General features: G+C 42.9%; 1 protein-coding gene across 8 annotated transcripts in view; it reads left to right on the plus strand.

Annotated features, from left to right (window-relative positions):
* TTLL7 (tubulin tyrosine ligase like 7) overlaps positions 1-14,831 on the plus strand; it is a 238,548-nt gene that overhangs the window by 72,597 nt on the left and 151,120 nt on the right. For all 8 annotated transcript variants that reach the window (XR_003758890.2, XM_029063251.2, XM_029063252.2 and 5 more), the window contains exons 2-5: positions 6,851-7,040; positions 7,769-7,900; positions 11,162-11,283; positions 12,753-12,820. Coding sequence is in view for 7 of the 8 variants with exons in the window: in XM_029063251.2 (XP_028919084.1) it covers positions 7,016-7,040; positions 7,769-7,900; positions 11,162-11,283; positions 12,753-12,820 (347 nt within the window). In the remaining variant the exon portion in view is untranslated. The remainder of the gene's footprint in view (positions 1-6,850; positions 7,041-7,768; positions 7,901-11,161; positions 11,284-12,752; positions 12,821-14,831) is intronic.

Genomic DNA, 14,831 nt, shown 5'->3' on the forward strand with positions numbered 1-14,831 from the left:
GATGAACAGTTCCCTTCCCCCTTTGTCCTGTTCGTACCATTCATGATTTTGTAGGTCCATCGATAATTGCGGTATTTGTTAAGTGCTTACTATGTGCCAAGCACTGTTCTAAGCACTGGGGTAGATACAAAGTAACGAGGTTGGACACAGTCCTGTGGGGCTCACGTTCTTAATCCCCATTTTGCAGATGAGGTAACTGGGGCACAGAGACTTAAAGTGATTTGCCCAAGGTCACACGGCAGTCAAATCGCGGAGAATTTGAGAGCTTATTCTGTGCAGAGTGCTGTAGTGAACGCCAGCACTCTGCACAGAATAAGCTCTCAAATTCTCCACAATGATCCCTACCCCCAAGGAGCTTACAGTCTAGGAGGGAGAATGGGCGGGCACCAACATAGTATGCTGAGAAGCAGCTTGGCCTAGCGAGAAGCAGTGTGGGCTAGTGGAAAGAGCACCGGCCTGGGAATCAGAGGACCAGGTCTCTAATCCCAGTTCTGCCAATTACTTGCTGTGTGACCTTGGGCAAGTCACTTCTCTGTGCCCTAATATCCCCAACTGGAAAATGGGGATTAAATACCCGTTCTGCCTCTTTAGACTATGAGCCCCATGTGGGACAGGGACTCTGTTTGTTTAACCCAATTAACTTGTATCTTCCCCAGTACTTAGAACAGTGTTTGACACACAATGAGTGCTTAAGAAATACCTTAAAAAAAATACAAAAACTCACATCAATTTTGGGAGTGTATACCTAAATGCTTAGGTAAGGTGGAATTGCTCAAGTAGGAGTTCAGGGGGAAGAGATTTGAGATTCATCAGGGAAGGCCTGGAGGAGCTTTGATTGCAAAAGGAAGTTGAAAATGAGGAGAAGAGTGGTCTGCAAGGTGGAAAGAGCAAGAAAGTCCCAGGCAGAAGGAAGGGCATGAGCAAGGGATCAGAGGTGAGAGAGATTCATTCATTTCTGTTTACTGAGTGCTTACTGTGTACCGAGCACTGTACTAATCGCTTGGAAAGTACAATGCAGCAATAAAGAGAGACAATCCCTGCCCACAACCCGGCTTACAATCTAGAGGAGAACAAGGCACTGCGAGTAGTTTTGATCAATTGTACTCTCCCAAGTGCTTAGTACAGTGCTCTGCGCAGAGTAAGCTCTCAATCAGATTTATTGAGCGCTTACTCTGCGCAGAGCACTGTACTAAGCACTTGGGAGAGTACAATAGAGTTGGTAGACACATTCCCTGCCCACAAAGAGCTTATAGTTTAGAGTGGGAGGCAAGCATTAAAATAAATAGACTGTGGGATCATCTTTTAAAGAAATGTTCAGGATATGTCACCCTACTCCTCAAAAATCTCCAGTCGTTGCCTATCCACCTCCATATTAAACAAAAGCTCCTCATTATTAGCTTTAAAGCAGTCCATCACGTCACCCCCTTCTACCTCACCTCACTTCTCTCCCTCTACAACCCAGCCCACATACTTCGCTCCTCTGTTGCTAACCTTCTCAGGGTACCTCCGTCTCACCTGTCTCACCGTCGACCCCTGGCCACATCCTACCTCTGGCCTGGAACGCCCTCCCTCCTCAAATCCGACAGACTCTGCCACTTAGCTATGTGACTGTGGGCAAGTCACTTAACTTCTCTGTGCCTCAGTTACCTCATCTGTTAAATGGGGATTAAAATTGTGAGCCCCGTGTGGGACAACCTGGTCACCCTGTATCTACCCCAGTGCTTAGAACAGCGCTCTGCACATAGGAGGCGCTTAACAAATACCAACATTATTTCCTCCCCTTCAAAGCTTTACTGAAGGCACATCTCCTCCAAGAAACCTTCCCAGATTAAGCCCTACTTTCCCTCATCTCCCACTCCTGTGTTGCTCTGACTTGCTCCCTTTGCTCTTCCTCCCTGTTCAGCCCCACAGCACTTATATATATATATAGATGTCTGTTCATTAGTATCGATGTCTGTCTCCCCACTGAACTGTGAGCTTGTGTGGGCAGAGATCATCTCTCTTTATTGTTGTATTTCCCAAGTGCTTAATACAGTGCAGTAAGTGCTTAATAAATACGATTGAATGAGTGAATATAAATAGGTGCTGGGGGGCTGAGATTGGGTTGACTACCAAGTGCTTAAAGGGTAAGCACTTTAAAGTAGATGGTAAAGGGTTTCTGTTTGATGTGGAAGCGGGTGGACAATCACTGGAGGTTATTAGGGGTGGCTTGATCTTAAGAGTTTTGTAAGAAAATGAACCGGGCAGCATATTGGCATATGGACTGGAGGGGGAGAGACAGGATGTAGGGAGGTCAGCAAGGAGGCAGATGTGGTAGTCAGGGCGGGACATGATAATTGCCTGTTTCAGCATAGCAGCAGTTTCAGTGGGGAGCAAAGGGTGGATTTTAGCCATTTTATGAAGGTGGAACTGATAGGGTTTGGTACAGATTGAATATGTGGGTCAAATGAGAAAGATGAGTTGAGGATTCTGTCAAGGTTATGGGCTTGTGAGACGGGAAAGATGGTGGTGCTGTCTACAGTGATGGGAAAGTGGAAAGACTCCCCCTCTAGTCGATAAGCTCGTTGTGGGCAGGGAATGTGTCTGCTTATTGTTGTACTGTATTCTCCCTAGTACTTAATACAGTGCTCTACACATAGTAAGCGCTCAATAAATACGAATGAAGGAATGAAAGAGCTCAGGCTTCAGAGTCAAAGGACCTGGGTTCTAATCCTGGCTCCACAAAATGCCTATTGAGTGATTAGGGCAAGTCACTAAACTTTTTTGTGATTCAGTTACCTCATCTGTAAAAGTACCTGTTCTTCTTCCTGCTTAGATTGTGAGCCCTGCAAGGGGGAGAGATTGTGTCCTACATGATCATTCTTTATCTTCCCCAGCACTTAGAACAGTGCCTGACATATAGTAGATGTTTAACAAATACCACAATTTTTATTATTATTATTAGTTTGGGAGGGAAGATTAGGAGTTCTGTTTTGGGCATGTTGAATTTGAGGTGTTGGCGGGACATCTGCTTTGAGACTGTAAAGAGAGAGTTCGGGGCTTGAGAGGTAGATTTGGGAATCATCTGTGGAGAGATGGTAGTTGAAACCATGGGAGTGAATATGTTTTCCAAAAGAGTTGGTTAGATGAAGAATGAATGGGGACCCAGAACAGAGACTTAAGGCACTCTCACAGTTATAGTTAGGTGGGAGGCAGAGGAGGCCTGTGAAAGACACCGTGAAAGAGTGACTAGAGAGATAGGAGGAGAAACCAGGAGAGGATATTGTCAGTGAAGCCTAGGTGAGATAATGTTATCTCAATGTTATCTCAATGTTTTCTCAACTGTATATATTTTCGTTACCCTATTTATTTTGTTAATGAATTGTACATCGCCTTGATTCTATTTAGTTGCCATTGTTTTTACGAGATGTTCTTCCCCTTGACGCTGTTTAGTGCCATTGTTCTTGTCTGTCCGTCTCCCACGATTAGACTGTAAGCCCGTCAAACGGCAGGGACTGTCTCTATCTGTTGCCGACTTGTTCATCCCAAGCGCTTAGTACAGTGCTCTGCACATAGTAAGCGCTCAATAAATACTATTGAATGAATGAATGAATAATGTTAACTGTCCTCTCCTGGTTCTCCTCTTATCTCTCTGGCCGTTCATTCTCGGTCTCCTTCACAGGCTCCTCCTCCCCCTCCTATCCTCTAACTTTTGGGGTTCCTCAAGGGTCAGTTCTTGGCCCTCTTCTGTTCTCCATTTACACTCACTCCCTTGGAGAACTCATCCGTTCTCACGGCTTCAACTATCATCTCTATGCAGCTGACACGCAGATCTACATCTCTGCCCCTGTCCTCTCCCCTTCCCTTCAGGCTCGCATCTCCTCCTGCCTCCGGGACGTCTCCACCTGGATGTCTGACCGCCACCTAAAACTCAACATGGCCATAACTGAGCTCCTCATCTTCCCTCCCAAGCCCTGTCCTCTTCCTGACTTCCCTGTCACCGTGGATGGTACGACCATCCTTCCCGTCTCTCAGGCCCGCAACCTCGGTGTCATCTTCGACTCGGCTCTCTCGTTCACCTCACGCATCCGATCCGTCACCAAAACCTGCCGGTCTCACCTTTATAATATCGCCAAGATCCACCCTTTCCTCTCCACCCAAACGGCTAGCTTACTATTACAGGCTCTTATAATATCCCGGCTGGATTATTGTGTCAGCCTTCTCTCTGATCTCCCTTCCTCCTCTCTCTCCCCGCTCCAGTCTATTCTTCACTCCGCTGCCCGGCTCATCTTCCTGCAGAAATGCTCTGGGCCTGTCACTCCCCTTCTTAAAAACCTCCAGTGGTTGCCTATCGACCTCCACACAAAAAGAAACTTCTCACTCTGAGCTTCAAGGCTCTCCATCACCTTGCCCCTTCCTACCTCTCCTCCCTTCTCTCTTTCTACCGCCCACCCCGCACGCTCCGCTCCTCCGCCGCCCACCTCCTCGCCGTCCCTCGGTCTCGCCCGTCCCGCCGTCGACCCCCGGGCCATGTCCTCCCACGGTCCCGGAACGCCCTCCCTCCTCACCTCCGCCAAACTGATTCTCTTCCCCTCTTCAAAACCCTACTTAAAGCTCACCTCCTCCAAGAGGCCTTCCCAGACTGAGCTCCCCTTTTCCCTCTGCTCCCCCTCTACCCTCCTTTCACCTCTCCTCAGCTAGGCCCTCTTTTCCCCCTTTTCCCTCTGCTCCTCCCCCTCTCCCTTCCCCTCCTCTCAGCACTGTACTCGTCCGCTCAACTGTATATATTTTCATTACCCTATTTATTTTGTTAATGAGATGTACATCACCTTGATTCTATTTATTTGCTATTGTTTTAATGAGATGTTCATCCCCTCGATTCTATTTATTGCTATTGGTTTTTGTCCGTCTCTCTCCCCTGATTAGACTATAAGCCCGTCAAAGGGCAGGGACTGTCTCTATCTGCTACTGATTTGTCCATTCCAAGCCCTTAGTACAGTGCTCTGCCCATAGTAAGCGCTCAATAAATACTATTGAATGAATGAATGAATAGAAGGGAGAGTTTGACAGTGTCGGAGGCAACTGAGCGGTTGAGGAGAATTGGGATGGAAGTAGAGGCCAGTGAATTTGGCAAGGAGGAGGTCCTTGGTGACCTTAAATGGGCATGTTTCTGTGGAGTGAAGGGGATGGCAGCCAGTTTGGAGGAGGTCAAGGAGAGAACTGGAGGAGAAGAAATGGAGGCAGCAGGTGTAGACAACTCGTTCATGGAATTTGGGGAGGAATAATAGGATGGTAGGTAGTTTTGGGGGTCATCTGTGAGGGGGAATGTAGTTTAAGCAGTGGGAGCAGGATAGTTCCCCAAGGAAACTCTAGAAGCAGTGTGGACTCCTGGAGAGAACACGGGCCTGGGGAATCACTTGTCTGCTGTGTGACCTTGGACAAATCACTAAACTTCTCTGTGGCTGATACCTCATCTGTAAAATGGAGATGAAGACTGAGACTCCTACTTGGGATGGGGACTGTGTATCTACCCCAGTGCCTGATACATAGTAAGCGCTTGACAAATATCAAAATCAGTGATTATTATTAATTGTTAAGGGACTGGATGTGAATGGAAAATAGCTCAGGTCTGGGGCCCTTTCTTCGAAGGACCTACCAAGTTGGGAGGTGGGAACCATCAAAAGAGTCTAAGAAGGAGTTTCCAGAGACATAATCAATGATATTTATTGGGCACTTATAGTGCAGAGCACTGTACTATATGCTTGGGAATGTATAATACAAGAGAGTCGGTAGTCACATTACCAGCCCACAGTGAGCTTTCAGTCTAGAGGACAGCATGACCTTGGGCAAGTCACTTCACTTTTCTGGGTCTCAGTTACCTCAGCTGTAAAATGGGGATTAAGACTGTGAGCCCCACGTGAGTCAGGGATCGTCCAACCTGATTTGCTTGTATCCACCCCAGCTCTTAGTACAGTGCCTGGCACATAGTAAGTGCTTAACAAATACCACAACTATTATTATAAATAATTTAAAATTTAAAGATAGATACTTGAGTGCCGTGGAGTTGAGGGTGGGAAAATTTCAAATGCTCAAATGTCTAAGTGCGAGTCGATGCAGAAGGGTGAGGGAGCTGGGGAAAAGAAGACAACGCGGAAGGCATCTCGGAGGAGATGTGACCTTAATAATGCTTTGAACGTGGGTAGAGAGGTGGTCTGGCGTGTGTGGAGGGGGAGGCAATTTCAGCCTAAGGTGCTTGATGATAGGGAGACAGGGACTGAATGGCTTTTTTCTTTTTCAAAAAATGATCCGGGCAGCAGAGTGAAGTATGGACTGGACTGGTGTGGAGAGAGAAGGCAGGGAGATCAATGAGGAGGCTGATGCAGTAAGCAAGGCGGGATTGGATAAGCGGTTGAATCAGCTTGGAGGAAGTTAAGCTGGAGGAGAAAGGACCTATTTTAGCAGTAGAACCCACAAGATTTGGTGTCAGATTGAGTACGTAGGTTGAGTGAGAGAGATGAGTCAAGTACAACATCAAAGTTATGGGCTTGTGAAACAGGAAGGATAGTGGTATTGTCTACAGGGATGGGAAGAGACTCCCCCCTCTTCCAGAGACCTAGAAGAACAAATAGAGGACTGTGGCAGAGAGTGTGGAGGTAACAGTCAAGCAGTTGAAACTCAAGAACAAGGACTTTGATACCGAAAGTGATTAGGTAGTGGAAGGGAGAAGATTCAGTTTAATACTGAAATCTTAGTCAAACTGGGCTGTGGAGAAAATGCCTATCATTGTTTAAGGAAAATAGAGAAGTTTATCTTCACGTTTGTCAAAATAGTGGGCACTATTTTAATTTAAGTTATTCTTTTTATTTTTCAGGATACCTCCTCTTTCATTAGATTTACTGGAGTCTGAGGATTTTTTCCCTCTGAAATGGCATGACACAAAATTGTAGGCTGTGTCCCGAAGCTGCTAAGGCCCTTAAAGTTTTCCACAAGCCTGGGACAGCGGTCACAGACATCTTCTATATCATCACTGGTCATCATGCCATCCCTGCCTAATGATGGAGGTAGGCAAAGGGTGAAACAATATCTTATTATGTGAAATGCGTAACAGGACACGTATTTAACCTGATAAGAAATCAGGAATAAAATGGAAGGTACTTTTTTCACCACATTTTCAATAAGATAAAACCTTTTTTAAGTGAAAGGGAACCATTTGGTGGGTTTTGGTTACCTAGGTTATTTTTCATTAGAAGTTTCTTTACAAGCTTCTTACTGGGATTAATGGAAAACCTTTTGTGGGGTTCTTATTTGTAAAGAAGTCTATCGGGAAGTCATTTTAGTAGATCTAGATTTGTTGATGTCTTGTCTTATGACATCGAGTCATTTCCAACCCATAGACACTCCACAGACACACCTCTCCCAGAACGCCCTGCTCTCCATCTGCAATAGCTCTGGTAGTGGATCCATAGGGTGTTCTTGGTAAAAATACAGAAGTGGCTTATCACTGCCGCCTTCCGCGCAGTAAACTCGAGTCTCCGCCCTCGACTCTCTCCCGTGCTGCTGTTGCCCAGCATGGTTGAGTTTTGACCTGTAGCAGATTGTCTTCCCCTCACTAGCCACTGCCCAAGGTAGGAATGGAATGGACAGGCCTCTGCTTGACTCTCCCTCCCGTAGCTGATACTAGTAGAGTCCTGGAAGCTCTCCAGGTGTGACCCTGAGAAGGGTTGATGATTTCACTATGTACTGGTTTGTCGATTGCAGTCGTGTCTGATTTTTATATTCTTTTTCAAAGACATTCCAGGGTCTTCCCACCTGAACCTCTCTTCAGATATGCCCTATCAAAGTACCATTAAAAATAAAGTCAGAAAGAAGAAAAAGAACGGAGTCATCACGGCGAATGTTGCTGGAACAAAATATGAAATTGGTAGGATTTTTTGTATTAAATGAACTTTGACCCTCGCTCTAGAAAGAAATCAACAGTTAGGAAGTAAGGTAGAAGAGCTAAAATGAGGTGGCATAAATATTATTAACGACAGTAGATTATACTTCCTTCCTTTACCTGCTTAGCGGTGTTTTATATGGTTATTAATGCTATATCAATAAAAATAGAAATAATAATCAGCAGTAATGCTTTAGTTACAAATGTAACACATGTATTGTTTTGTAAAGCTCTAATTAAATGTACAGTTACAGAAGCTCTAATGCTCAGTGCCTAGGCCTCTAATTATTACCTCATCATGTCCTCAGGGAAACTGGAGGACTTTTATTTCTTGTTAGGGCTGTCATTAGGTTTAATCTTAGACCTGAAAAATCATTCGTAATATCGATTACAAATGAAAATTAATTGCTAGCTGTTGTATTGCAAACTTATTATTGGTTGTTTTGATTTCTTTGTTGTTGTTGTTAAAAAGGGGAAAAATCAGAGATAGCCAAATCCTAAAAACTGGAACTTGAACCCCAGAACAAAATCTTTACCCCAGATTCTTGGGAGATTCTGAATCAATCAGTGGTATTTATTGAGCACTTAGTGTGTGCAGAGCACTGTACTAAACACTGCCCACGATGAACTTACTGTCTAGAGTGGGGTTTACAATCTAGAGGGAAGTCTTGCTTAGCTTTTATGAGTCAGAGTCCCATTTTTTTTTAAAAAATGCATATGGAATGACACTCATCTTATCAAGAATACTGAGAAGGGATAGTAATCGGTATTTTCATATTGCCCTACTTCTAAGGCTTGCAAAACCTTCCACAAATATGTATAATTATCCCCAAGTTACCAACATGGATTTAGCATCCAGGTGAGATGAAATTCAGCTTTGCTTCTTTTAGGAACCTCTGTATTAGGCTATCTATGGGTACAAGGCCAAGATTTTTAAGCAAAGATTTTGAATGTAAACCATCAGGGAGCTCTTATTTTAAGGATACTTGTCAAAAAGATCGCTCTCTGGAATGGTCGATCGTCCTCTTGAGCACATTCATTGTATTTCAAAGGTTTCATTTTTAGTGGTATTCAGGTGGAAAAATAGTAACTAAATGTGTCATTTGGTTGTCTGCCATTAAAGTTTTTGATCCTTAGCCATTGTAATACTAACTCTGAATATGCCATTTTAATTTCAGAATAGAAAAAACATGAGTTCTTTATATGGCTCTTCCTGTAGTTTCTGTTTGAGGGACTGTAAGAGGTCCTCCTCTCTTTAGATATTCCTAATCCTAACAAAAGTTCATGAAAATTCATCATGCTATTACATTGCACCCCAATAAAAAGAACATACGAATGAAAACCAAACATCTCCTTTCATAGTAATGATTAAACTAAGAATTGTGAAGTCAAAAGATGCCTTACTATTCCAAGCTCAAACCTCATCAGTCAATTAATCAGGACTAAGTAAATAAAGTGACTGAGGTCAGGATCACCCTTTGGCATATAAATTAACTGAGTTTTCTTAGTGGTAATTAATTGAGAAATGCAGTTGGCTGTTTATGATAAGGATTTCCCAACAATTCTTAATATAAACAAGTGCAGGAAACTTCAGGAGACCTCCATAATTAAGTCAGCGTCTCCAGATTCCTCCCTATACCATAAATTAATTGTGGTAAGTGAAAGGAAGGATAGAAAGGACATCGATTCTTTTGAAATGTGGTGTTGGAGAAGGCTTTTGCGAATACCATGGACTGCGCCAAAGACAAACAAATGGATTTTGGAGCAAATCAAACCAAAGTGGTCTTTGGAAGGCCAAATGACTCCACTTCGATTAGCATATTTTGGACACATAGTCAGGAGGACTAATTCTCTGGAGAAGACACTAATGCTAGGAAAAGTCCAGGGAAAAAGTGGAAGAAGCAGACCGGCAGCTAGATAGGTAGAGACCATAACAACGATAATGGAAGAACTGTTAGGTTGCGGATTATGGCAGAGGGCAGGACGTTCTGGAGAAAAATCTATCCACAGAGTCGCTGTGGATTGGAAACGACTCAACGACACTTACCAATAATTTGTTACCCACTTCCTTTGTGCCAAGCACTGAGCTGAGCATTGGGATAGATGTGATACAATCAGATGGAAACAATCCCTGGTCCCACATGGGGATTACAGTCCCAATGAACAGATGAGGCCCAGAGAAGGTAAGGGACTTACTTGTATAAGGTCGCACAGCAGGCACTCAAGCCAAATGAGAAGTGTAGGACAGGTCAGGACTGAGAAGCAGGTGAGAGATCAGTGACAATACATCTGCGGAAGACCCAGAAGGAAAAAATAAATCAGCTCACTCTGATGCCCCTAGGCATCACCTTACTCTGAGGCTTCCCCAGGTTATTTTTATATCAGGTGATAACAGAATAATAATAATAATGGTATTTGTTAAGTGCTAACTATGTGCCAAGCAATGTTCTAAGCACTGGAGTAGATAAAAGGTAAGCAGGTTGTTTCACGTGGGGCTCACAGCCTTAATCCCCATTTTACAGATAAGGTAAGGGGCCCAGAGGAGTGAAGTGACTTATCCAAGATCACAGAGCAGACAAGTGACAGAGCCGGGATTAGAACCCACAACCTCTGACTCCCAGGGCCGTGCCCTTTCCACTAAGCCACGTGGCTTCTTAGAAGGCACTGAAGTCCGAAGGCAAAATTAAGCCATAAATCCAACCTTACCTTTGACAGACATACCACCCTCAGCTCTGCATTTTTACCTCTTGTCTGTTCAAACCACCAGTTTATTCTCCACAGTTTTAACTATGGGATATAGACCAATCAAGAAAAAGCTTCAAATTCCATTACTGATTATCATTTTCCCAAAACTATATGGTGCCTTGATATGTACAACAAGTTCCTTTGTAGTCAGATGGATATTTTAAAAATGTGTCATTCTTTCACTGGGATTTGTACCCTTTATTCACCCCACTCTCACTCCCACAGCACTTATGTACATATTGGTAATTTATTTTAATGTGTGTCCCCGCCTCTAGACTGTAAGATCATTGTGGGAAGGGACCATATTTACCACATGTGTTATTTTGTACTCTCCCAAGTGCTTAGTACACATAGCTCTCAAAAAATAAGATTGATTGAAATGTTACGCACAGAAGCATTTGATTTTACCTTTAATTTTTATACAGCACAACACATCAAAAATGATTGTATTTGATAAAGGTTGGCATATGCCTCGATTTAGATTTAACCTTTTCCTTACAGTTCGTGTAGTAATAGATGAACTGGGATTTGTGAAAACTCGAGATGAAGATGAAACCGGTAACCTCATATGGTGCGATTCTGCCGTCCAGCAGGAGAAGATTGCCGAACTTAGAAACTATCAGGTAAGTTGCAGTCAAATAGTATTGTTGCAAAGAAAGTTATCTCACCGCCATCCATTTATCTGGAGTGTCCCTTCAAATTACAAGGGATAAAAAGTATTGGAAAGAATGGACAAAATCGTGGCTCAGTGGCAAGAGCCCGGACTTGGGAGTCAGAGGTCGTGGGTTCGAATCCCGGCTCCGCCACTTGTCAGCTGGGTGACTTTGGGCAAGTCACTTCACTTCCCTGGGTCTCAGTGACCTCATCTGTAAAATGGGGATGAAGACTGGGAGCCCCACATGGGACAACCTGATCACTTTGTATCCCCCCAGCGCTTAGAACAGTGCTTTGCACATAGCGCTTAACAAATACCATCATTATTATTATTATTATTATTACTTTTCACTGCTTATGTCTAGATAGAGATTAGGAGTATTGGCATACAAATATGAGCTAATGCAAATTCCCTCTTCCATGTTGTACTTTTCAAATCCTGTTTTGTATTTGTGCAAATAAATCTCATTAAAAACGATTTATCTTATGGTCTACTATTAGGATAAAAATTTGATACATATTGGATTTTTGCTTTATTTTTGGGTGAAAATCAAGTTAAAGTAAAAAAAAAAAATTAGGTTTTTATTGTAGACTTTATCATCTGCATGGAAGGTGTTTCTTTGGAAAGAATTCTTTCCAGCTCTGCAAGTAATGCTAATGATTAAATGAACACCAAGTTCGATGCTCCCAGTTGGCATAATAGCAATATTAAATTAACTTTGTTTAACCTGAGGAATTGGATTCCAGATTTATCCAAAGTTTAACAATATACAAATCTTGGTTGTGGGATGTGTGCTCCTTATGGGAATGAGTAGAAAGATAATAATAATTATAATAATGTTGGTAATTATTAAGTGCTTACTATGTGCAGGGCCCTGTTCTAAATGCTGGGGGAGATACAGGGTAATCAAGTTGTCCCACGTGAGGCTCACAGTTAATCCCCATTTTGCAGATGAGGAAACTGAGGCCCAGAGAAGTTGTTACTTGCCCACAGTCACACAGCTGACAAGTGGCAGAGCTGGGATTTGAACCCATGACCTCTTACTCCCAAGCCCAGGCTCTTTCCAGTGAGCCACGCTGCTTCTATGACACTCACATGAGAAATAAACAAGCTCTGAAGACATTCACATGAAAAATAAACAAGCTCTGATTTTGTTTGCCAGCCAACTAAGGAAACTTCAGTTCCTTTTCAGGATGGAGAGTCAAGGAATCTTTCAGACAAAAAAAAATTTGATATATTTAAAAATTACTGGACCATATCCATGCAACATCACTGAGTATGTTGCCTTTTTTGTGAGAGTAGTGACAAATCATCACTTAAACACCATAATGTTGAACTGTAGAACTTCAGTTTGCTCAAATTTGTAAAATGTAAAATAATGTCTATTGCTGATTAAAAGGTACCATGCCATCATTTGTTCTTCTGTTATTTTTGCAGAGAATCAACCATTTTCCAGGCATGGGCGAGATCTGCAGGAAGGATTTCCTAGCAAGAAACATGACCAAGTAATTTACTGTTATACTAGAGTAAAGATATTTGAAATATATGTTTTGGATGAGTCCTAAACTACAGAATGCCATGTAAATTTTAATAGTCTTTTGATGTTTATTCCAAATCTATTTTATTTCAAGGACCAAAGAAGAGTCGGGTAAAATTTCATAGGGCTCAGCTCTAATTCTATCATAAATCTTTGTAGCATGCATAGACCCATGAGTTTTTCAACAAAAAAAAGGGTGCAGTTTGACTGACCAAAAAAAATTTATAGTGAATATTCAATTTTCTACTTTCATTGACTGTTTGTGAACCACTAATCTATCTCTCATTTTTTCAAGGATTCTTTCTAAGACGTTTGCTCAAATTAAGACATTTGTTTTCAAATATCAATCTGTAGTAATGATATTTATTAAGTGCCAAGCTCAGTTCGAGCCACTGGAATACATACAAGATAATCAGATCAGACACAGTCACTGTCCCACACACAGGTCTCACATCCAAGAGGGAGAGTGAAGATAATAATAATGTTGGTATTTGTTAAGCGCTTACTATGTGCAGAGCACTGTTCTAAGCGCTGGGGTAGATACGGGGTAATCAGGTTGTCCCATGTGAGGCTCACAGTTGATCCCCATTTTCCAGATGAGGTAACTGAGGCACAGAGAAGTTAAGTGACTTGCCCACAGTCACCCAGCTGACAAGTGGCAGTGGGGATTTGAACCCATGACCTCTGACTCCCAAGCCCGTGCTCTTTCCACTGAGCCACGCTGCTTCTCATCCCCATTATACAGATGAGGAAGATGATGCCCAGAGAGATGAAGCGACTTGCCCCAGATCATAGCAGGCAAGTCGCAGAGCTGGGATTTGACCCTACATCTCCTGACTTCCAGGCCCGTGCTCTTGTGGTTTTTATTAAGGGCTAACTCTGTGCTAAGCACTGTACTCAGAGCTGGGGTATATACAAGATAATTGGGTTAGACACAGTGCCTGTCCCACATGGGGCCCACAGTCTAAGTAGGAGGGAGAACAGGTAGGAGGGAGTATGATAAAAGAAGTACAAATTCAACTGCAGGATGTGAATTGAGTAGAAACACAGCAGACCTCAAATTTATGGGTCTGTATATTTATGGGTATACACAGCTGGTTTTGTTTGCTGGCCTGGAGGATCTGATTTACAGTAAACTAAAAATACAAGGTGTGACTTCCAGTCCTTTAATTTCATCTGACTTCCACTCATCATTATTTAGTTGGCGTTGTTAGCATGCACCTCTTCACATCATAAAGACCAAAATGATTAGAGATTCACTTGCTTTACTGGAATTACTCTGAAGAGAATGGTTCAGACACTTTCCAGGATGATTGGATGAGTTATGCAATCAATTGTGAATTTCTGGTTATTTTTTTAACTCCCATTTCTTCGGCTTAATGTCTCAGTGCTCCTCTCCTTATTTGGTGAGAGAAATGAAGCACTGTTCTCAGCTGTGCTTATCTTTTCCCAGGATGATTTAACTTGTGGCTTTTTAAACATCACTGTTTGGTTCTTACTGCTTTGTTATGCACCTGCTTCAAATCTAGGCTCACTTGGCCATTCCCTTTCCAGTCCTCTCTATAAAAGTGAAGTAAAGGGAACACTCCAAATAAGTCACTGTAAGAGGCACAGAATATGTCAGAAACTTGACACATTTTGTTCAATTCCCGGCTTGTTAGGAAAAGGATTCTCCTTTCCTTCCCACCTCTCCCATTAAAGCGAATAAGTATAAAGGTGCAGTTGGATTTATAAAGAGATTATTTGGAGGGCTACGATCTAAGTTCTAAGTGCCTAAGGCTTGTTTGGAGTACATGAGGAAGTCGTGGGAGTAATCTCCTCCAAGAGGCCTTCCCTGACTAAAGGCCTCTCTTCCTCTTCTCTCACTCCCTCCTGTGTCACCCTTGCATTTGGATTTGCTCCCGTTATTCACCCCTCCCTCAGTCCATATCTGTAATTTATTTATGTTAATGTCTGTCTCCCCCTTTAGCCCATAAGTT

This window comes from Ornithorhynchus anatinus, chromosome 4 (genome assembly GCF_004115215.2).
Source record: "Ornithorhynchus anatinus isolate Pmale09 chromosome 4, mOrnAna1.pri.v4, whole genome shotgun sequence".
In the NCBI taxonomy this organism is placed as follows: Eukaryota; Metazoa; Chordata; class Mammalia; order Monotremata; family Ornithorhynchidae; genus Ornithorhynchus; species Ornithorhynchus anatinus.